General features: G+C 44.0%; 2 protein-coding genes across 2 annotated transcripts in view; one reads left to right on the top strand and one right to left on the bottom strand.

The window, feature by feature from the left end:
- Positions 1 to 12391, bottom strand: part of LOC308380786 (teashirt homolog 1-like) — a 32600-nt gene extending 20209 nt beyond the window's left edge. Inside the window, exon 1 of the mRNA XM_080858190.1 lies at positions 11444 to 12391. Within this exon, the coding sequence (XP_080714316.1) occupies positions 11444 to 11483 (40 nt within the window). The 5' untranslated portion in view covers positions 11484 to 12391. The remainder of the gene's footprint in view (positions 1 to 11443) is intronic.
- A 705-nt stretch (positions 12392 to 13096) lies between these two features.
- Positions 13097 to 17190, top strand: LOC308380270 (prostaglandin reductase 3-like). Its single transcript, XM_080857552.1, has 2 exons — positions 13097 to 13619; positions 15394 to 17190. Exons 1-2 carry the CDS (start codon positions 13336 to 13338, stop codon positions 16316 to 16318), a joined length of 1209 nt encoding a protein of 402 aa, XP_080713678.1. The 5' UTR covers positions 13097 to 13335; the 3' UTR covers positions 16319 to 17190.
- Positions 17191 to 23948: the final 6758 nt, after the last annotated feature.

Raw genomic sequence — 23948 nt, 5'->3', positions numbered from 1 at the left:
AGGGGAAGGGAGGGGCAGGGGTGCCGTGGGGGGGGGGGGGGGGGGTGAGAAAGAGTTAGGAGGCGAGCTGTGCGTGCTAGAGAGAGAGAGAGAGAGAGAGAGAGAGAGAGAGAGAGAGGGAGAGAAAGGGGGAGGAAGAGAGAGAGGAGGTGGGGCCGTGCGGTGGAATAAACTCTCCCAGGCTTTGTGGTGCACGTTTCCCAAGGCCCCCGCCCGGCCCCCAACTGGCCCCTTTGATAAATGACACATGTCATTCTGTCAGCCGGTGACAGTGCAGCTGGGAGGCCCTGTGATGTATGGCTCTGCTGAAAAAGGAAATCAACTTTTTTTCTTCTTCTTCTTCTTCTTCTTCATCGTCGTCTTCGTCTTTACCCCCCTTCTCTTTCTCCCTCTCGCCTTCACTCCCCTCTCTCTCTCTCTCTCTCTCTCTCCTTCTCTCTCTCTCCTTCTCTCTCTCTCCCTCTCCCTCTCCCACTAGCTCTGCTTGCTCTTCTTTCTTGGCCTGGACTGAGTGTGCCCTTTTTTATGAGGATTTAGGTTTCTCGTAGTCCTTCAGGGCCCTCCCCTCATTGCATGCACACACACACACACAAACACACACACACACACACACACACACACACACACACACACACGGACACACACACAAACACACGGACACATACACACACACACACACACACACACACACACACACACACACACACACACACACACACACACACACACACACACACACACACACACACACACACACACACACACACACACACACACACACACACACACACACACGTTTCTCATCAGGACTCTCTGCCCGTCATGCGCGGGCCTGTAACCTGAGTGGGGCCAAAGCCATGTCTGAGATAAGACAGAGATTTATGACAAAGTGATGAGGTAAATAAAGAATGAAGATGAGGGTGTGTGTGTGTGTGTGTCTGTACACAGGGCACACTTTCCGGTTTTTCCAGGTGATTCGATGTCTTTGGTATTCATCTATCAAAAACGAATGTCTGTTCTTTGAGACAGTGAATGTTACTCACAACTGCACACACAACAAACAACCCCCCCCCCCCACACACACACACACACACACACACACCACACACACACCCAAACAGAGAGAGGTGAGGTCAGAGAGCCTGTTCAGGCGGCAGTCAGATGTTTGTAAAAAGAGATGGTAAAGGGGGTGACTTCATTCTCTGCCTGATGGCTGATATTTCACAGAGCCAGGACACTGCCAAGCACGGCCAATCACAGCGGCCCAGCAGAGCAGGTACCGCCCCCAAACCAAAGCAAACCAAACGCCTAAGCCTGGACAACAAGCATCCCACTGTCAGGCCCACCTCTCACTCTCCCTTACACACACACACACACACACACACACACACACACACACACACACACACACACACACACACACACACACACACACACACACACACACACACACATACTCTCTCTCTCTCTCTGTCTGTGTCTCTCCCTCTGTAAAAAAAACACACTCTCTCTCTCACTCTCTCTCTCTCTGTCTCTGTCCCTCTGTAAAAATACACTCTCTCTCTCTCTCTATAAGACATTCTTTCTCTGCACCCACTCAGACTCTGTCTCTCCCTAACACACACACACACACACGTATTCTCCATTCTCCTTCCCTAAGATACAAACATATTGTCTCTTGCGAGCGCACATACACACACATACACACACAAACACACACACACACACACACACACACACACACACACTCAGTCTTTCTCCCGTTCCTCCTACACAAGGTCTTATCCACGTGGAGATGAAACCCTATCATCTGTGAATCAGCCGCGACACGAACCTTTGTATGAGACGCCACCTCTCTCTTTACACACAAACACACACACACACACACACACACAAACAAACACACATCAGCTACGGTCATTCCGGGGGGAAAAAAGCAAACCCTTCATGTAATGCCTTTGACTGTCGACTGATTTGAGAGTGTGTGTGTGTGTGTGTGTGTGTGTGTGTGTGTGTGTGTGTGTGTATATGTCACTGGAATGAGGAAAGTGGAGGAGGGAGGGAGATGGGAGGCAGAGAGGGAGGAGGTGGTGAGCAGGGAGGTGAACCATCACATGTACACTGTGTTTATTTAAGCACATGAAACTCCAGCGCTTCAACAACACTGACGGTCCACAGAGGCTCTCCCTGACATTCAATGGGTTGCCAGTGGAGACGAGGGAGAGGGAGAGGGAGAGGGAAAGAGAGATAGAGGGAGAGGGAGAGGGAGAGGGAGAGAGAGAGAGGAGAAAAACAAGCTGAGAGTAGAGAGAGAGAGAGAGAGAAAGGGGCTAAGCCACCTGGGGGTCGCGACCCGCCGGTGACCCCATCAGATGTGCACCCGTGCTCCTAGCAAGCTGGGAAGGGGCGGGAAAACGAGACATCATTAGGGGTGAGTGATGAGCGGCGGCCATGTTTGACCTCCTGCTTTTGTGGCTGTGGGCACCTCTGCTCCCTCACAGCACTCACTGACACACACACACACACACACACACACACACACACACACACACACACACACACGAACACACAGTCAAAGACAGGGCTCACTTCTACTCAAACACTAAGCCGCAACCCCAACATGCTTAAAGACGCTTAAACGCTTTTTGTTTCATAATGGCTCTTATGTTTCTCACCAGTAATGAAGAGGGACTATTCCATACGAATACAACATTCCTTAAGCTTCCTATGACGGGCATATCTCTATTCTAGTCTTCAGATGTGCCTCCAAGTCGAGACATGTCTAATCAGACACACAAGAGGAAGTGGTGGATGAGAGAACAAAACTATGATGGACGTGAGTGAGGTGCTGAGGGGCGCTTTTCAAACAGCCAGAGACGCTGTCAAAGCCGGTCAGCGCGCTACAAAAGACACCTCAGTGCATGGCCCGCTGAGAGTCAATTACATAACTGCAGGCCTCCAGCTTGGAGTGCCGCAGTTACCACGAGGACGTGCTCGTGTAGCGCAGCGCCATCCCGGCACAGGGGAAGCATTTACCTGATTCAAGCTCAAATGACAAAATATGTCCCTGATCTCTGAAGACTTGTGAAAAACACACACACACACACACACACACACACACACACACACACCAACCCCACTATAAACTACCATTCGCACTCACACAAACAAACACGCCGCTGTAGAGGTCATAGCTGATGGCTGAGTTATTTATTTTTTTAAACTAGAAAAAAACACTGGAAAGGTTTCCCTCTCTGTTTGTGGATTGGTGGGGCAGAGCGATCGCAGGAGCCAAGGCACTAGCTGCGTGCCCGCCCGCCCGCCCGCCCTAGCAGAGGTTCAATGTAAGACACTGCCTTGAGTCAGCCAGATCAAGTTAATATTTAATCCTTCCCCAATCCCAGCATCCATCTCCACAAAGGCCATTATCCCGCTCCGCTGTTTATTTTGATAACACACAAACGTTTGGAGAAAGAGGATGAAGCCGGCACAGGGGTGATTTGCATGGGTGTATCATATTCTAAGGTCAGACAACAGCCAGGGGGCATCTTCTGTTGAGCAGACAGAGAGAACGCCGTAGTGTGGGGGGGGGGGGAGGAAAGATGAGGGGAGAGAATAAAATGGCAGAGGGAAAAAAAAGACAAGAGAGAGAGGGAGGGAGGGCGGAAGAAGAAGCAGGGAGGTTAGCAGAAGAGAGAGATAGAGGGAGAGGATGATTTCTGATGTTATAGTAGGCCACGCTGATGCCTGTCCATGCAAGGAAACAGCTATGCAAATCAAATAACAATGTAGGGGGGGGGACCTACAAAATGCCATTGACTTAAATGACGAGATGGGCTGGGGACAACCTCTGAGAAGAGGGCTTTGCTTGCATTCACGTTCCTGCCTCCCTCCCAATTTGCCTTCAAACTCCTCTGTTTGTATTCATGGCCTCCTAAAGGGCGACGACAAAGCAGTACTTTGAGCACACATACGTGCTTCACACTGCTCAAATGAGCCATCCCTGCGCTATCATTTCAAACTGCATCGCACCTAATACTGCTTTCAAACGCGTACCAACAACAGCCACCATGTGATTATATCGGGCCTGTGCTTAAAAATGTATCATCAAATGTGTATGTCTACACAACCCATTTACCCTCAGCGGCGGGCAAATCATCTCCCCGAACACTCTACGCTGTGCCCCGTGTTTTTCTTTTTTGCCCCTCTTAATACTTCGTACTCTACCGGGGCTATTCACATTTTTTTTTTCTTAAACAGTCGTGTACAGAGTTGTGCCAATAGCGGCAGCAGTTTTCCAGTCATTTCTCGAAGGCACAGGAGCCTGCTGTGCCATAAAGATAAAGTCAGATCAGTCAAAGGCAGAGCGAGGTTTCTCTGACTCCCCTGCTCTTCTCTCACCCGATCCCACCTCTGACTACGGCATTATCGACGCTAACTACGAGCGAAGACAAATATCTCTCCCTCTGTGTCTCTCTCTTCCTCTCACTCGCTTTACCTCTCCTCCTCTTCATTTTCTTTTGTTAAAACACATGCTGGCATGCTGAGCTGCTCCCAACTAAACCGAGAGAGCAGGGGGAGCCCGTTCTGCAGATGTGCCGGAGTCGGAGCAAAGGGGCATGAAAGCTAATAAGCAGCCGGCAACACTGGTAACACCAAGCATTCATTTTCTCACTCATTTAACTCAAACTAGCCGCTTTCAACGTTGTGACAGATTAACTGTCCCGAGAGAGAGAATCTAAAGGGAAAAGAAAACTGGAGGTGTAGAGAGAGAGATGAAGGAAATTGGTACTTTGGAGGGGGTGCGAGGACGATTTTGGCTGTTTTTCAGGCCTACAGTATGACCATTTTTGCTGCCACATTGTGCATTGTGCACTGCTTAGCCGGTCATTAAGCATGTAGCCTTTAAATCATTCACAAGATTAAAAAAAATTGTATAGGTAGACTTTGAGATGGCCGTGCTCAAATACATGCACACACACAAACTACTAGATTTTTGAGGTCATCCTAAATAGAACGAAACCCTGCGATCGGCTGGCAAAACCCAAGCGGGTGGCACGCTAGTCTACCACCCAGCGCCATAAATCAACAGGCAGAATAATTACTATTACGCCGCTCTATCGATTAGCACGCCAATGCTCATTTTTAGAGGCTACAGCTAGGGGCTAGCAAAGTGACAAGGGTAAAGTGTTATTTCTTTCACACACAGACAGCTGGGCAAAGGGGGGGTGGGGGGTGTTTGGGGGGAGGCGAAACGCACCACTCCACCAGGCAGTAATTCTTAATTGACACCTGTCAAGATAATGGCCGCAGTCACAGCTGCTGCGGGAGAATTTGTCCGTCGTCCTGTTCATCTGTCAGCTTTAATACCCTTCCTGAACACTGCTACCCCTCGCCCCTCTCTTTCTCTCTCTCCCTCTCTTTCTCTTACACACACACGTACATGGATACACACTCACTTTCCCGCTCTCACACTCCCTCTCTCTCCCTCATGGCCTTTTCTCTCTCTCTCTGCATCTCTCTGTCATTGGTATCCCCTTCTGCTCCCTCCCTCTGCCCATGGCTGCTAATCTGCATGGGCCTTATGTTTAATGAGGTAAAATAGGGGTGCTTTCATGTAGAAAAAAAATTTGCATTTTTAAGCAACATTTTCCTCTAGTTTTTTTGCTCTGCCATGCTCTCGCTGAAAGCGGCTGATGGAAGATGAGAGAGACTGCGAGAGAGAGAGAGACAGAGAGACAGAAAGAAAAGTAGATGCACACATGAAGGAGAGAAAGGCGGAGAGAGAGAACTGTGTGTGTGTGTGTGTGTGTGTGAGGCACAGAAAACGAGAGAGAGGAGAGAGAGAGCGCGAGTGAAAGAGAGTGGGGGTGAGAGGAGGAGCTCGCCGGGGTCCCTGGGTAAAGCGTTGCTTCTCTGGAGAGGGCCCATCTCGTTTGTATGTTTGTTTGTTGGCATCAAAGGAGTGCCTGGCGCTCTGTGTTCTGCCCATGCTAACTGATGTAATGAGTGGGTAAGCTACGTGTTTCTTCTGCGCAAAGGCACTCAAATACTTATTAGACAAAATATTCCGTAATTGCTCATCTTTTATTAATGACAAGAACATGTTAGATTTACGTCTCGGAGACTTCCGCTAACACTATGGGGCCACTTAAAAATCCTACCAGTTTAAGGAAGATTGAATCCTTGATCAAATTTAGGACACATACACACAGGCGCCCACAAAGACACAAAGTTTTATCAACAAAGACGCTAAGGGAAAAGTATTCCTTGAAAATGACAAACATTAACTTCGTAATCTCACTTAGATCATAATAAATGTGCACAAATCTAATAACTTCAGAGCACATTTATTTAATTATTCCTGAACTGTGTTTGTAATAACTCAGTTAATACATGTATACTAAATATAACAGCAGCAAAAAATATATGTTCATTTTTTTGTCGAACAGTCCTCTTTGACCACAGATAACGATTTTATGCTGGAGTGAAAACATGGCATGTAAAAGTATTACAAAAAATACTAAATTAAATTAAAATAGACATTTAAAAGTAATCAAATGTCAAAACTAAAACAATCGCAAAATAATGGGTTTCTCCCCTTTCTTATTTTCTTGTTTTTTGTTGTTGTTTGTGTAAGAGTGAGTTTGTGTGTGTGGCTGTGTGTTTGTGAAAGAGAGAGAGAGAGAGAGAGAATAAAAGCCGGCATGTGTTTATGTGTGTGTGTTTCCGTGCGTGTGTGGGAGTAGTGTATGTTTTCACAGTGCAGGAAAGGTGGCGATACTGATGGTAAAAACCTGTCCTGAGGCTAGTTCAGCGGGAATGACTGGGCACAAGGGAGGTCTGGGCTGTTTTTATTTCCATGCCGTTACTTAGCATGGCTATCTCTATCCACATACTGAATGCAAAAATAAGACCCCTGCCTTAGTGTTATATTCAAGTAAAAAAAAAACAGTAGCAAAATTAGCATTTCTATCATGCACATACACATACTACACATGCATACACCACATGCTACACACACACACAAACACAGACACACACACACGCATATGTACACACAATGAGGTGATAAGGGGACTATAGTCATGTGAAAGGGAGAAACGAGACTGTTCGACCTTTGACTGGCTCTATTCCCAGATGCAAATTTAACTATTAGTCTCAGAGTGAGGCACAAGAGCAAAACTGGCTATCGACGAAACGGATCGATGTCACCTGCTAACGACACAAGCGCTCCAATTAGTGTAACCTCTACTGAGGCACCGGGAAGCGGGAAGGGAGACTATGGTTGCTAAACACACACACACACACACACAATAAAGCTTTTCACTGTAGCTACATGCTAACTATTGTTTCAAATATGAGACCAGGTTTCTCTATCTGAAGACAAAGTTAAGCTCTCCTCTGTATTCCCGTTGTACGTACATTTTACAGTTACAATAAATGTAGGCCTGTGTTGTTGTTAGCTAAAAACCAGGACTTCAGCCCAAATTACAAGACACCTGAACTGAAAAACTTGATAGTATAGCCTTGGTTTTGTTAAAGAACTGAGAGAAGAAGGCGAGATGTGAAAAAGTTGGACACGCAAACTGCTTGCAATCAGACCTAGAATATACCAGCGCAAGCAAAACACACACACACACATACATAATAAAAAAAATCACAAGCTCTGAACGTGCCGTGTATTCAAAACCTTTTTTGCCCTACATTAAAAACTAAATGAGTAGAAAAGGTTTCCTTCACATGGTGAACTCAGTATTGCTGCTGATTTAGAGGTTTGCACATAAATCATAGTATACTGATTATTTACAGAACCGAATATCACATAACAGCATCACCAATGAGCTGCACAAAGGTCGCTATGTAATCTTAGCTACCCTGGGCAAGTACAGCCATTAATCCCAGGTCAGTGGTATACTTAACCATTCCAAATATAAAATGTAACCCCCCACAACTTTCAAAAAGAGTTCCCCCCTTCAAGGAAGGAAGTGTTTTCACTTGAACCCACATCTCAGTGAATCTTGACAAGACCTCCTGAAAATATATATATTTTTAAAACCCTAAAAAAGCAAAAGTGCACTGACTTGCAATACATTATATTTAAGTGTGTTTAACCAAAAAACATTTTAATGAGATTTAAAAAAAATAATTCAATATTAAAGGAGTGATGTTTCTAAAAAAAAAAACAATAATTTGTCCGCATAAAAAGAGCATCCAAAAGCGCAACACAAAAGTTGAGAAACAGCTGGAAAATATGAAATGTCAAATATGAAAGAATACTTGATGAGGGGGAAGAAAATGATGAGGCCATTTTTTCGCAGCCGAGTGAGAGAAGTGGCGACACAGCTGAATTCGGTTCCCACTTTCTGGGCTTTATTACATCGTTAAAAGCAGGGGGATTAGCGAGGTCATTAGCCGGCATTGTCTCCCTGACATGATTAGTCAGGTAGCAAAGTCCATTTGTCACCTGCACAGGCAAATTGAGTTGATACTGCACTAGGGGCTATGGGGACTGTATAATATCAACTTGATTACATCGAGGCAGCTGCGGACCTGACACCTTACTGAATTTGTCAGCATTAATCGTTAGAGTCCATCACAAATCCATCAGCTTTACAGATAATTAGGGGGGCTCTTCTAATGAAGATCAGAGCGGAAACCCTACTTTTTCTATAATAATTGAGAACTCTCTTTCCGCCGAAAGAGGTTGTTTTGGCTTTAGTTTTTCACTTCGTCACAAGATATAATACAACCTTGCATTCGACCAAAGACTACTATTCTTACACCAAGTTGTACTATCTCGCCTCAAACATGAATAAGGTAGTCATACTCAAGGACAAAAACATCCCTAAGATAGCACAAACAGGCACACACACCAGTATCTACACTCACACACATGTACGCACGCGTCCACATACAGTACATACACACATCTAATGGCAGTCACAGACACTTTCACAAACAAACACATAATACCAATAATAATACCAACTTAATTAAAAGAGACACCATAAAATATGCTGTAAAAATCGGCATGTATGCAACTCGCAGATTAGGAGTGTAAAGTTAGGAAATATCTTTAAGAATAATAAAGATTGGGACGAAACAGAGTTAATAAAACGTTAATAATAAAAGGTTAATAGAATATTATAAAATAAATGCAAAACGAAAAATTATAGAAATGCCACCTCAAAAGGAACATATAAACCTGGACTGCGTGGAATCAACCCATTTTTGGGGACTGCACGCTATTGACAAGGCAGAGTGAAATCTGCATCCATGGTGGGGCGATGGACCCCTTCAGCTGCCCAGGCAGAGCTGCTCTTCCCAAGGCTTTTCTCTAGTGAGGAACAGAGCACGGAGCTCTCCCTGAACCCTGGACACCCACCCCCAATCCCACAGTAAAGGTCTTTCAGCCGGTGACTACTACCTCCCCGAATCAACTTTCGCTCAATTAGTCTTCTTGTTCACTAGCACAGAAAAGCCACAAGCTAGTTTAACACCACACTTCCACCAACAACACACTCATTGTAAAGTTAGGGTGCTGCTGCTGCTGCTGCTGCTGCTGCTGCTGCCGCTGTGTTAACTGTAATGATAATGCAAGAATGGAAACGCTCTTGGGCTGCCAGCTTCTGATTGACCATTACGGCCAATGATGTATACGCCTGTCAAAAGTGAGACAAATAGATCAATACGAGCGTGTGGAGGGGGGTCACAGTGACGGCATGTTTCCATGTAGGAGCTGCCAGGCCAGATTACCGTGCCCCATCACACCTCTGTCAACCTCCAAACGTTTCAGAGCTTGTGTGAGAGCAAAGACCATTAAAATCTCTTGCCGTTTGGAGGAAAGGGGGGAGGGAGGGTAACTTTGCTGGGGTTCTTGCGTCATAATCCCCACTACTAAGGTTTCTGATGACTTGTTGATATTTACTTTTTGTATGTGTGTGTGTGTGTGTGCGCCAAGGAGTGCATTGTTTAGAGGCATAGTTCGTTCCCGTGGTGGAGGTGGGGTCAGTGCACTACAGTGGGGCGATGTACATATTTAGGCCGATGCACAGCACAGTTCTTCCTCACTAACTCATCATAGTCACGTATTTAAAATGATAAACCTGCGGAGTTCAAAGTCTTTCGCTGCCTGGCCTCCTGTTCAGCTTGCTGTGCGCCTCATATTTCAGAATCTCTTTAAAATTCTATAACTGTCTTTTGTTCACTCCAGTTGTTAATGCCTAACTTCAAAGGCTGAAGCTCATTAGTCGAGAGGTAGAAATCCCTGTCACTCATTTACATTTGTTAAAGGAGGCTGAGAGAGCGCGAGAGAGGGAGAGAAAAAAAGTCTTCAAGTCCAAATCACTAGACCTCAACCTTGATAGTCTTCTTGAGTCAAAGTCTGGTTTTGTTAATGTTGCGAGCAAGTAAACACGATTCAGTCCCATGACCAGAAGAATGCGAGTCAAGTGCTCCCTTGAGTGGCATGTGCAAAATGGGATGAGAGGGGGTCAAATTCTGATTTTCAAGAGTTGTACCCTAAGTCTGTTAATCAGCCGAGCTGGGGGTTGTTAATAAGCTCTACATAATTAGGATTTGACTGGTTTCCATTATCCTAGAAATCCTCCACGTCTCCTTTCACATCCGTTTCTTACCCTTCTCTTTCACTCTCCAATTTTCCTCAAAATTGGATGTGAGGATTTCTCTTTTTGAGTAACTTTTCTTTTTTCTCCCTTTTTTAAGAGGGGTGGGGGGCGGAGAGTTGTCCTTTGAGTGGCTAAAGCTGTCAGGAGCATGCGTGTCTCCATGGGGAGATTTATTGATGTTTATCAGGGATGAATAGATCAAAGGCTGCCACATGACAGGCGATCAATCACGCATCAAATCAAGGATGGCAATCCTCTAATAAAACAGAAAAGAAAGAGAACCAGCTCACACCAGTTTTTCTCTCCATTTTCTCCCCATTTCTTTGCCCCTCTCCCTCAATCTCTGATTTAATTATTCATTATTTCTCTAGTCTATAATGCTGCAATAAGCCTCAATAGAGGCCCTTGTTTCAGGTAACGTTTTCTCTGGAATATTTTTCTGGTTAAGTGACTCAAATAAACATGTCAGCACATAAAAATCAATAGACTTCTACTCGTAATATAACACGTGTACCAGTCGTTTTCGAATGTTTACCTATGTTAAGTGTTCCCATCATCTGAATGACGAAAAACATCTTGCCGTAATTACGCCAGTAGTAATTGAGAGATTCGTTTAAAATGTTAAATTATTATTGCACTGACTATTCCCAGAAAACTAAGATGATTGGGAAGAATGTTGATAATAACAAACCCATAAAGCGCGTGATTTTTTACTAGATAGTCAGAAGAAGAAATGATAAAATGAAAGAACAAATCTATTTTGGTAATAATTGAAAAGGCTTTGTGAGATGAGAGTCGTGGAAGACGCTTACCTGCGGATCGCCTGGGTTCTTGCTGCTTTCTCCTCGGCATAGTGACCCGTCACTTTCCACAGTACTTTTCATGCAGGAATCACAACAGCAGTCAATCAACGGAGAAAAAACTATCCAAAATAACTTCAGAGTCTAAATTAATTTTACACTTCTGGAATTCGAGCTGGATAATAAAAAAAATCATCCAAGCAAAAAGCTTTTCACTCTTTCACAATGAGTGTGACTGTGTCCCTTTTCAGAGAAATTACGGACTTCTCAGGAGGAAAGAATTGGGTAAAAAAAGTTTCTGAAGTATAGAGACGGTACAGAGGTTGCGCCGATTCATATCATGTCGATCAAAGCTCATCTTCGCTCATCACTTTCTCAGCGAAAAAAGCGGCAGACATTGAAGCCAAGTTTCAGTCACTCCCCTTCTGCCATGGGGAGAAAAAAGATCACAATCTCACCGTGTTACTCTGTAGCGTTTGCACTCCCAAATCAATAAAGTGAGATGGGTCAAAAATGGAAGCAAACACCTCCAGTGTGAGCACAAAGCTTCTCAATAATATTTCCGAGCTGAAGAGGTATCTTCTATTCTGCCCTAAAAATCAAGGGAAGATCAGAAAGAAATAGGCAGGCATTAGATGGTTAATGTCAGTACCGTCAACACGCCACCACAGCCGGATCAAGCCTCGCCGTCGGCGGATAGTTTACGCTCTTCCTTTGCGCCAGCACTGGAGAGACGGCTTCTACTTTGCTACATTACGAGTCGCAAAAAAAATTCTCGCCGCTGCTCCGAGTGTGTGTGCGGGCGGTTGATGTCGCGCGGTTGCCTGCGTGTGAGGGAAATAAACAAGATGCAGGCATCCACCCACTCCAGAAGATCGACACGGACTAATTTCTCTTCTTTAAACTCCAGGGAGTGAGCCGGGGTCCTGTCTGATGTGAAAAAAACGCGTTGAATCCAGAAGCGTTTCAGACAGTCTCAACTGATAGACAGACGCATCGAGTGGCTTTTCCTGCTTCACTTTTACTCCTCCCCTCGCCCTATAAGCGTCACTCTGACAGTGAAACCTTCCTGTCAATCTATTTAATTGTCTTGTTTTTTCCTCCGATAACGACGAAGTGGCTTTGTATGAAAAATGGATAGATTTGTTGGCCCATTCCAGTTTTAAAGATAAGATACTAGGCTACAAGAAGTAATATCACAGTAGACAATATGTAAATGTCAATCATAATCTTATCATACCGTTATCATTGGTCTACTTAGAATAAAATAATGTATTGCTGTTATCATAATCAAGGTGTTTATGTATAGAGCAACACTAATTCGGAGAGGTATTTCCCTTTATAACCTATACTGTAGGCAGCACATGCGAGTGGTAACCTAACTGTGTTTAATAAACGCATCTTTCTGGAAGGTGCCTTGTGCTATTTTCCCAGCTCAGCATGCCTTGCGTGAGAACAAGGGAAGCTTCGCAGACACTTGAATCTGACGACGCAGCCTATCTGTGACTTCTGGAACACACAAACTCTTATTCTTTACAAATGCGTTCGGGAAATTCTTCAACTTATAAAGGGGATGTTTGAAACTCAAGATTGATTCGTTTCACCTTAGTAGGAAGGAAATGTTCTGCACGGGAAGGGGAGGGACTCGGGAATCCAACTGTAGCCTAAATGCAACATTGCACGCCGCAGTTCACGTTAAAATAATGCTTTGTATTTGCGTTGTTGTAACCTGTTTGGGCACTAACGTGATCTAATTATGTCGTTGGCAATTTAAAGTGTGGTATAATAAGCGTATTAGTTATTTAAAAAAAATAAGCAAGTTCGGTTACGGTAGGTCAGTCATTCACTCCTATCGGTGTATCCCAAGTGACCGTGAACTTTGATATTTTATACTCGTGGATGAAATGTACCGGACAGTCTTGCAACGAAACGGTAGAAGTGTCTTTTTGGTGTTAAATGAGTACTGCGGAAGATCTAACACGGTTTTAGGAGTTAATGTGTTGTCACGTCGCACCATAATAGACCACTCATACTCCACACACTTCATGGATTTTAAAGGTTCGTCCATACCAAGTTCAATGAAAAAGCTTGTTGTTACGAAGCTAAGCCAACATTTTAGGAGCGCCGTTTCTTTACTAACTGTTCCAGTACCTACACCAGGCGACGGGGATTTGTTGGTCAGAAATCGGTGAGTAATACCTCTAGCTTTAGGTTATCTTTTCTAAATGCATGTCTAGTGGACCCATACTAAAAACCATGCTTGTATCACTATATGCAGATTATTTAGCTAACCCCCATAGCTAGCTTACATTATCCAAAAATATGCACTCACAGCAGTGTGTCATTTTGCTTTGGGTAAGAATTGCACCTTACCTTGACGGATGTCGTCTTATTTGCATAGTTAGTCATCAGTTGTGTACTGGAAAGATACTGAAATCGACTAGTTACCTGCAGTTTTTACAAATGTGTTGTCTGTATGAGGACGTTACTGAGGAAGCTACCACTACGTGAGAAACGTGTCCAAGTTCCGCCCCAACATCTGTCCATCAATCCATCTCTGCATCTTGATCTATTCCATTTTATTACGTCACTAACCTGCGATATGATATTCTGCCACGCTTGGCACGGCCTAGGGGTAGACAGTAGAAATGTGTAGATACAGTAGCCCAGGCCACCAGCAAGCAGACAGAAACCTCTGAAGCTATTATGTACCGGTAGTGTTCGGAAATTATGAGGCAAATTGTCTGTATCCTCCTGAATGATCGAATTTGAATGTGTCTGAGACACCTATGCCATTAAGTAGCCTCATTCAAGGCAGTCCAGTCGTCCAACAGTCCACTGTTTAACCGACAAGTTAAGGTGACCTGACCCGAATATTTCCCATAATTGAACCTAACTTCGCAAATAGATTTATCCCCTCGATCACAACATGGTCACGTTGGAATTAAGCCTTGTGGTATTGTATGTAGCCTACAGAAGGTAACCACATAAACTAAGCCAATACCCTGTTAAATGTCTTTGTCTTGTTTACGCAGTAATGAAAGTTGAATTGGCGTACGTACAGGCTATGCCGTGAATGTGCTGCTTTTCTCTTACTTAAATAATAAGAATTCCATAGGTTATCTAGTTCCGCAGGCGTATCATTTTTTGTATTGTATTAAAATGCAGTAGGCCTAGAGAATGGGCTACACCTCTAAACCCAGCCTCCTTAATTGCTGGACTGCAGTGTGCCATTGTGGTAAATATGAGTTGGACAATTAATCAAGTAACTTTGCAGAATTACCTCGAGATCGTAATTTTTTTTTCCTGTTAAGTTTCAATGCAGGATTAAGTTTTGCCTTGCCTATGTTATAAATCTATTTCTATTATAGATTATGGAGGCCCCCATATGAAAGTGATTTTTAAACAATAAATACCCTGATGTCCTCATGATAAATGGAGAGAAACAGACAAAACACTGTTTAACATGTATCAAGTCACATGTGTTTGCCATTGTATTACAGCTAATAGCTGACACTTTCACACAGTCACCACGGTGATATGATCACACATGAATCTCAGCAAGCCCTGAAAGGGGGAATCATTTATTCATGCACCTTTCATACGTGTTGTTATCTGAAATTACAAACAAAAAATCCCAAAGAAAACAACTTATTTGGTAATAATAGATAATAATATAGGACTAGACTAGACTTACATAAAAAAAAGTCTTGTCTTGTCTTGTTTCACCATTACGACAAACTTTTTTCTTTACTGCCCTGATATGCCTCTCATTAAGCAAGACATATATTTCCATCTCAGGAAACACAGACTTTGTCATGCAAGCATTTCTGCTACTTTTTTGGAAAAAATATAAATCACATGTTGGGTTTTGATGCACATAATTGTTATATGCCTTTCGGACAAATTTGACTGTATGTAAAACATTGTACAGTTTATTTTTATTTTTCTCTGCTGTTTAGGTTTGTTGGTATCAATGCCTCTGATATCAACTACTCGGCAGGGCGCTATGACCCTTCAGTGAAGCCCCCCTTTGATGCTGGCTTTGAGGGCATCGGCGAGGTGGTGGGCCTGGGCCTGAGTGCCAGCGCCCACTTCACTGTGGGCGACACCGTGGCCTACTTCAGTGAGGGTGCTTTCGCCGAGTACTCCATCATCCCCGCCAAGAAGGTGGTGACCATGCCCGCTGCCAAACCCGAGTACCTTACCATGCTTCTGAGCGGCGCCACGGCCCACATCGCACTGCGCCGCCTGGGCGATCTGAGGGAGGGCGACACGGTGCTGGTGACAGCGGCGGCCGGCGGCACGGGTCAGTTCGCTGTGCAGTTCGCCAAGAAGGCCGGCTGCCACGTGGTGGGGACCTGCTCGTCGGACGAGAAGGCTGGGTTCCTGAAGACCATTGGCTGCGACCGGCCCATCAACTACAAGTCCGAGGACCTGGCCGCCACACTGCGCAAAGAGTACCCGCAGGGCATTGACGTGGTGTACGAGTCCGTGGGTGGCGGCATCTTCGACCTGTCCGTCAACTCGCTGGCTAATAAGGGCAGGCTAATCGTGATCGGGTTCATCTCGGGGTACAAGTCAGCATCCGGACTCCAGCCTATAACGGGTGGAACTCTGCCTGCTAAACTCCTGAAGAAGTCGGCCAGTGTGCGGGGCTTCTTCCTACCTCACTTCCTGTCTGACTACCGGGAGTCACTAACAGACATGATGAAGCTGTTTGCTAAAGGGCAGCTGGTGTGTGAGGTAGATAGGGGGGATATGGACCCAGAAGGAAGGTTTGTGGGGCTGGAATCTGTGTTCAGGGCAGTAGACCACATGTATGCAGGGAAAAACTTGGGAAAAGTTGTAGTTGAGGTGGCCCCGGTGGTTGACAGTAAACTCTAATTGCACTAAATATCTTTAATGAATATCCTGTAATTCCTAGTTAGCTGAATGACACATGATTGTAAGTGACCTGAACTGTGAATTAAAATTAAATGTAATTATATTTTTCAGTTTTTGTTTTGTTGCCAAACATATGGAATTAGCCTTTTTGTTGGAGAGAATTTTGAGACAAACAACAGGCAATATGAATAAAAGGCCAAAATGCATTAAAATCTGCACCCTGAAATCCACTCCCTAAAAAATCAGCTCTGGGGAAAATTGGGATTTTGGGAATGGGGATAAGAATGCAGGACATTTCTAAACGGACAAACTCAGATAAAATATAAGTGCTCTTTACTGCAATTTAGTGTGGCACATAGAAGACATCTTGTTATTGTTATCTCTGGCTTTTTTCTTTTCTTTTCATTTGTTTTGCGTCTTCCTTAGATATCACTCGGTGACAAAACCACTAGCTAAAATTCACTGATATTAAACATTCCTCTGGGAGAAATCAAGAATGCTGCCACGTACCAAAATAGCACATGTCCATACTCATCAGAGCCAGTGCTGCTCAGAATAACATTTCATTGATTAGCATACATGGCACTTCTAAAGCAGTCCTGTATTTTAAGAGGGATTCGGAAGGTCTAGTTTTTAATTTCAAGGTGTGCTTTAAATGTCAATCTAGAAGTGGAGCATGTTACTTCAGTATTTGTCTTCTATTCTTTTCTGTCTTTTACTTTATGCTCAAAAGATACAATGTTGTCAAAAATAGTAGGGATCATTTGTATTATTTCAGATTTGAGTAATTTTCATTTGTCATTCTGCCATAGTTTGTCTATTTATTTAATCCTAATTCATCCATACTGTTAACAAATTAAAGTTGAATTCATTTTTAATTCATTCCTTTATTAATTCATGCTCTGAAGCTACATATCAATACTACTAGAACAGTGATTATAATATAAACTCACAGCTATGGATAAAGGTGGGTTTCTTTGTTGCAACATAATAATTCCCCTTTATGGATACTGTTGTATTTGTCTCATACTGTCACATCATTATTTTAGCCCATTTGTTTTTCAGAGTGTAGAGACACCACCTTGTTTCTAGTGATGATAATAACAGGAGAGTGTTGATTATGACACTGTAATAATTAGTATACTGAGCTAAACTGACCTTGTTTTTGCATCATTTTTGCAACAAAAATATTCCCAGTCCACCAACATGTTGTTTAAGGGGTTCTTGGGACAAGGTGTTGTCTGACAGGGTTATTTTCTGCTATGAGACAAAAAAGGTGAGAGTATGTTATTCAGCCATTCAGTGCAAGAAAATTCACCGACTTTAAAGACATGATAAAAAACACACAAACAAACTCACGCACACACACACACCTGTTTCCACCTGGGAGGGAGGGTTGCATGTTCATTCACTGTGAACATGCCATTTCCTTCTCCAGGTGGCCACTCTAAAAACATCCCAGTGTGAAACTAGTTACAGGTGTGACCCCAGCATGCAGAAAGCTGCCGCTTTCCTCCAGGCTGCCCGAGTGAGATACACAAAGTGCCGCAGGTCCAAGCGATTTGAACCCGCATCGCTACCAGGCAGGAGCAGACCCCTTAAACCTGTAAGGAAACACTGTATGCCTGTTGATCAAGCACAACACTTGTATCTCATCAATTGTTTTGTTATTATAGATTCATAGCCTGAATACCAGCCCGAACCCCGCCCACAACATTTTTGGTCAGGGAGATTCGGTCTGGCTTTGTGCATATTGGGGAGACAATATCAGTTTTCAGCAAAACAATCTGACCAATGAAATTGTCAGAGCGGGCTTTATACGATGATGGACAGATGATCAACCAACGCTTAAGTTGAATTAACCGGTAGATTTGAAATAGTACCAAGATGGCGGCGTCTCGGCCTGTTAGTGGGAAATATTTTATGTGAATTAAGCTATCTACACGACTTTTTTAATGTTTACATTGGTTAGTTGTGTATGTGCAACACGAATGTTGCAGAGTATTGTTAGTCTTAACTAAAGCTCTCTAGACCATTATTGTGAGGTTATTGCTAAAGCTTAGACCAAAAATCCATTGAAAACACATAGTAGCTAGCTAGCCTCACTGCTAATAAGTATAACGGGAGCAAGCATATCTCACAGATATTGACGGCGCATTCATTTTGAAAGAGGAACAGAGAAACGCGATTAAGGCATTTGTCGATTGAAAAGATGTTTTTGCCGTCCTTCCTACGGGATCAGGTAAAAGTTTAATGTATCAGATAATACTACATTGCTCTGATTGGTTCTAGGTATCCAATTCAGCAAAGAGGCATTTTCTTTCCTGGTTCATTGAAACACGCCCCATATTCACAGCCCAATGGGTCAGGATCAGACTCATATTCTGACTAGAATTATGAGTATGACATCGTCAGGCTAATAGATTTATATTTTACACATAATTTGTAAGGGGATAGAGATAACCGTTACTGATTGGGAGGAGGGGTGGAGAGACACAGACAAACCTTTCAATGGTCAGTCTTATGTGATTAGTAGTTCATTTAACACAATCATTTTGTATGAACCCAGACACCTAACAGTTCATGGAGCCTGTTCGTGCACTCTGTCAAGAAGGAAGCTTGTGTACAGTACCTGCCAATGTGTGTCTCTCTTCAATTAGCAACCTAAGCCTCACTCTGTTCCCTTGGGCACACCTGTACCTGCTGATTAGAGAACATTCACAGCCCAATTAAGGTGTAAACCAGCCCCCCACGCCCCACCCCACCCCCTCCCCTCCGAAAAACAATACATTGTGTTTAATTGGGCTCATGACTGCAAGCATAAACGGCAAACAAAGTACACCTACAGTGCTGGAGTTACATCAATTTGTCTGTTTGAACAGTGTTTTTCTAAGTATGGCATTAAATTGGGCTGTGTGTGTGTGTGTGTGTGTGTGTGTGTGTGTGATGGATGTGCTCAGAGGTTAAGGATGTACATGTTCATCTCATGTGGTACAAATGAGCTTTCTTTGCTCTTCTCTATTTCCCTCTATGCACACTGTCGACTTGTGTACACACATTTCCACATAACACATCTCTAATAGCTTATGTATATATGTTTTCAAATCCACGCATTGCTAAATTTACTTATTGAGTCCAATCGGTTAACATTTTCTGTCATCCTCAAATAACAATGTAAGCACTGTTACAACAGCAATGTAACAATGTACGTGTAAGTACGGTTGAAATAGATATTCTCAACCAAAAATGTGCGCGTATAATGTTAAGCGTCTCGGTGTAAAATGAGGCTGGGGGATAGACCTACAACAGAGGGAAATGATTTCACTTGTGTCAGTGCTATCCCACTTTAGGTGTCAGGAGGTGAAGAAAACGTCCACATCTTTCGCAGTGAAAATAACCAATTTCATACAATTGTTTCTTACTCAATGAATTTCAACCCTGGTGAGGTACAGTGACTCACTACATAGCTCTGCTTCACATTAGGAGAGGATACTGCTGCTGCAGTAGGCAGGCATCCTCACTGAGATGCTCAAGCGCAGCCTTCATCCTTCAAGAGATGGTTCACAGAAACTACACCAGTTCCATGGCATCCATTGTATGTGTATCCTCTATTAGTTATCATTAGCCGTGAACATTCCAGCTGCTTTTGTTGTTGTGGTTATTGCTTTGTAACCATAGTTATTTCAAAGAGAGGAGACAGTGACTTCTATATTTCGTATCTGTTTTCTTTCTTGCTGGTTGTTCTGATGTACAGAGCGTGTTTTTTTCCCCTTTTAGATGGTTCTTTTCCTGTGGCATATATTCCCTTCCTACACTTCCTGCTGGAGTCCTACTTTGAGGTCATGTGGCTTCACGCCCTATGTGGCAATAATGAATGCATGTATCTACCAAAACTGATCTTATCGAAAAAATTAAATTACAAAAACAGTCAGTGGCACCATACAAGGGAGTAATTTATAATTAATCAACTTCTGATTAATTCCTTTAATAGTGTTATCAATACATTCTGTGTACCTAGACTAGACTGGGGATTGGGCCCTTATTTAGGAGGATGCTGCAGAGAAACAGGCTGACACAACTAGGTCCACAAAGAACTGACAGCCTCCACAGACAGTCATCACAAAGCTGACAGTTATGATATACAATTATCGCTGTGATCTGCTTTAGAATTCAGCACCGACTCCCCAGCTCTGCAGTGCCAGTAATTGGAGAGGGTGTAAAACAGTACAAGATGTTGGACAAAGCAATGGAGGCAAGGTGACACACGTAGAATTTTAGTGGCCCTGCTCTCAACTGTGTGTGTGTGTGTGTGTGTGTGTGTGTGTGTGTGTGTGTGTGTGTGTGTGTGTGTGTGTGTGTGTGTGTTCTGTGTGTGTGTGTTCTGTGGGTGTGTGTTCTGTGTGTGGATACTGCATAGACAGTTTCTCTCTCCAGCTTTGTTTGTGATGTGAGTGTACTCCAGCTATTGGCCATACATAGTAAGCTTCTGCTGAGAAAAGAAAATGCAAGTTTAGTCTTTATGGACAGAAAGTAGATTTAGTGAGTTAGAGACTGACACTAATAGAGTTCAGACTTCAAACTTGGATTTTGAGCCCAGGTCCACAGTACAACTCTACACTGTGTGTCACCTCACCTCTCTGAACTACTCTGCTTATGGACTGTACATCATTTCCAATGTCCAGCATGTTTGGCAGTGTAAGCCAAGCCCTTATAAATATGTGAATTCTTCCATTTTGATATGTGACATTCCGTGTTGAGATGTACGAGGCCCTCCTACACAGCTGTGACAGACAGGTCCTCACTCAATCCCTCCCTGCACCTATATTTTTTCATCCCTCCCTCCATCCCTCCCTCCCTCCCTCTCCAAGCAGATGCCATCACGGCCAAGGACACGGTGGTGTCAGCGAGGCGTTGGGGAGACATCGTTCATCAGGGCGTATCGTAATGGGAACCTCCCGGTGACAGTGGTCATCAGGACACGAAAGCAAAAGGCCCCATAAACATTACATGACAGATGGCCGGGGGGACAGGGAAAGACAGGGGGAGGAAGGGAGAGAGAGAGAGAGTGAGTGAGAGAAAAAATAAAAGCAAGAGAGAGAGAGAGTAATAAAGAAAGAAACAGACAGACAGAGAGGAAAGAGGAAAAGAGAGAGTGAAAAGAGTGTGCATGAGAGTGCAAAAGGAGAGGCGTACACAGAGAGTGAGAGGAAGGGTTAGAGGTGACTAATATTCTACCGTGTGTGAGAGACGAGTGGACACAGCAGACAGAGTGGCATTGTGTGTCCAGTGCCAGAGCTGCTAGTAATCAGTAGCATTCTCCCCGTAGGGCCATAAAGATGGGAGCCAGTTGCAAACACGTCCACAAGGGAGCCATAACGTGTTACGAGCTCTGGTAGAGCATCCAGTCCTGGCTGTAAATACCACCCACTCCATAACTGCGCGCTAGATGGAGACTTTTTCCGGAATGAAGACAATGCTCACAAGAAAACAGTCAGAAATGTCCAAACAAATTCCAAAGTATAAGGTTCATTCTCTCTGAGTCATTGCAGTCACCATCCCTCTCCTTTTACAGTGAACATTATGTCCAATTATAAGCTGAGGGTTTTCAAAGTAAGGAGATATTTTTCATCAGAAGGCACTATTTTTTTCTCTCTCTCCCTCTCTTTAAGCCCTTTTTTCCTATCCCTCATCAGTTTAATTAGCTTGCGTTTGTTTCACTTTTCCTTCTCTTCGTTTGTTTACGCTTATGTCAGTCCCGACACTGGCCAATTAGTACAGTGAAATGGTTTAACCTCCACAACATGCCAACACTCAAAACAGGAGGAGAAATGATCGGGATGTTTATTGTAAGTGTGAAGTGAGAGTTTCTTCCTGCTGTTTGGAAATGAGTAACGCTAGGCCTTGGCGGTAGCAGACCGCTAACAGCTCACTGCTATTAGACCCAAGGAAAGTGAGGAATATTGCTCAAGTTTTTTCTTCATAAACATTACAGTGGCAGTGTATCTAGTTTTTTTTTTTTAGTTTTAGTTGTTTGTATTTGAAAACTTTTGATAACGGTAGAGGTGGGAAAACAGAAAGAATGTATGGAAGAAGACAGACACAAACACACACCAAGACAAAAAAAACCACAATAAAGATGGCATAATTAGGGGTGGGGAGTGATAACGCTGAAATATTTGCAGATAGAATGTGAAAGTGAAGCAGTGTGAACATTAGGTGAGAGCAGAGTGTGGAGGTTTGTCTGAGAATGGTGATATGTCACTGGATCCCTGAGGAAGGGTTCAGTCGCAGACACCCCATCAAATGACTTGTTTTGCATTGTGCGCAGGCCAATTTTGGACCACTTGTTATGTGCAATGACAGTGGAAGGCGGGTGTGTTTATGTGTGTGTGTTTGAGGAGAAGTTCCTGACAAGTGACAAAATGTGAACATGCCCAAGAGAACTGTATCAGCAGCCCTCTTTTAGTTCTTAAATGTTAACTGATATTTTCAATGCTCAACACTGGGATGCAGGGCTGGACTGGCAATCTGGCATACCGGGCGTTTTCCCGGTGGGCCGAGGTGCAATATGGGCCGAGAGTCCCGAATTTATTATTTAAAAAAAAAAAAAAATGTTTTTTTTTTTTTTTTTTTTTTTTTTCCCATATAATGGGCTGACCGGCTGGCCCACGAAAGTAGTTCATGAGCGGCCCTATTGACACTGGGCTGGCCCAATCACATCCCCTGGGATGACCCAACACCAACCCCTTTCGGTTTGGACCTGCCTACATAATGCATTAGGACGGGAAACAAACTCAGCGTGGCCCATGGCCTTGACATGCTTGACAAGCGCATGCTAGTCTGCGGCCCATTGGCTATCTTCTTTAGTGACAAGGGGCTCGTCCAATCATATCACCAAACACCTTCTACCTTTGGCTTGGGCGGTGCGCAGAAACGCACGTTTCGTTAGAATCCTCCAGTCCAAAATGGAGAGAAAGCGAAAAGAGGGCGCGGAGAAACTGCGAGATAAGAAGAGGCTTGCTTTTCAAGCCTACACTGCCAAATGTGCCAAAATATCGGAAATGTTTGCCACGGCAGGGCCATCATCAGGTACCGTGGATGAAAGTGATAGGCCTACTGGTGGCGACAGTCAGGGAGATACGATACAACGACCTACGGTAAGCTTACTGATCATGAATTCAAACGTCTCTAAAATATGTTTGACTTAGGACCTATGTTCTATGGCCAAGTTCGTTTGCATTGTTAATACAAGACAAGTCTGTAGCTGTTGCTAGCCCTCAGCCTACTCTACTCTGAAACAGCCAGCCGTTAGCCTACACTCTATGTTGTGTGTTTGAGTGGTGGGCAAGCCCCTTAGCCTATTGGTGCGCGGTGCCATGTCAATGTTCCGAAAGCCCAGTATTCCCAAACCCTATGAAAATATGCCAATTTGTCCAGATAGCGAATTATGATAGCCCGTTATACGCTCCAGTTTGCCCCCCGAAGTTCAGGGGCGTGGTACAAACGTTAGTGCCACCTCATCAAGCGCGTTTCCTACAGGAGGAAATAGACTCCCTTCTAGGAAAGGGAGCAATACAGTCTGTACCTCTCGTAGACGAGAACAGGGGGTTCTTCAGTCGCTATTTTCTGG

This window comes from Sprattus sprattus (genome assembly GCF_963457725.1).
Source record: "Sprattus sprattus genome assembly, chromosome: 19".
In the NCBI taxonomy this organism is placed as follows: domain Eukaryota; kingdom Metazoa; phylum Chordata; class Actinopteri; order Clupeiformes; family Clupeidae; genus Sprattus; species Sprattus sprattus.
This window is presented reverse-complemented; position numbering and strand designations above follow the sequence as displayed.

What these genes read in the sequence shown, in the direction of transcription:
- LOC308380270 (XM_080857552.1), top strand. Translation starts at nt 13,336, where the DNA reads ATGTACCGGACAGTCTTGCAACGAAACGGTAGAAGTGTCTTTTTGGTG. An exon ending in GATTTGTTGGTCAGAAATCG is followed by an intron (nt 13,620 to 15,393) that starts GTGAGTAATACC and finishes TCTGCTGTTTAG; the next exon opens with GTTTGTTGGTATCAATGCCT.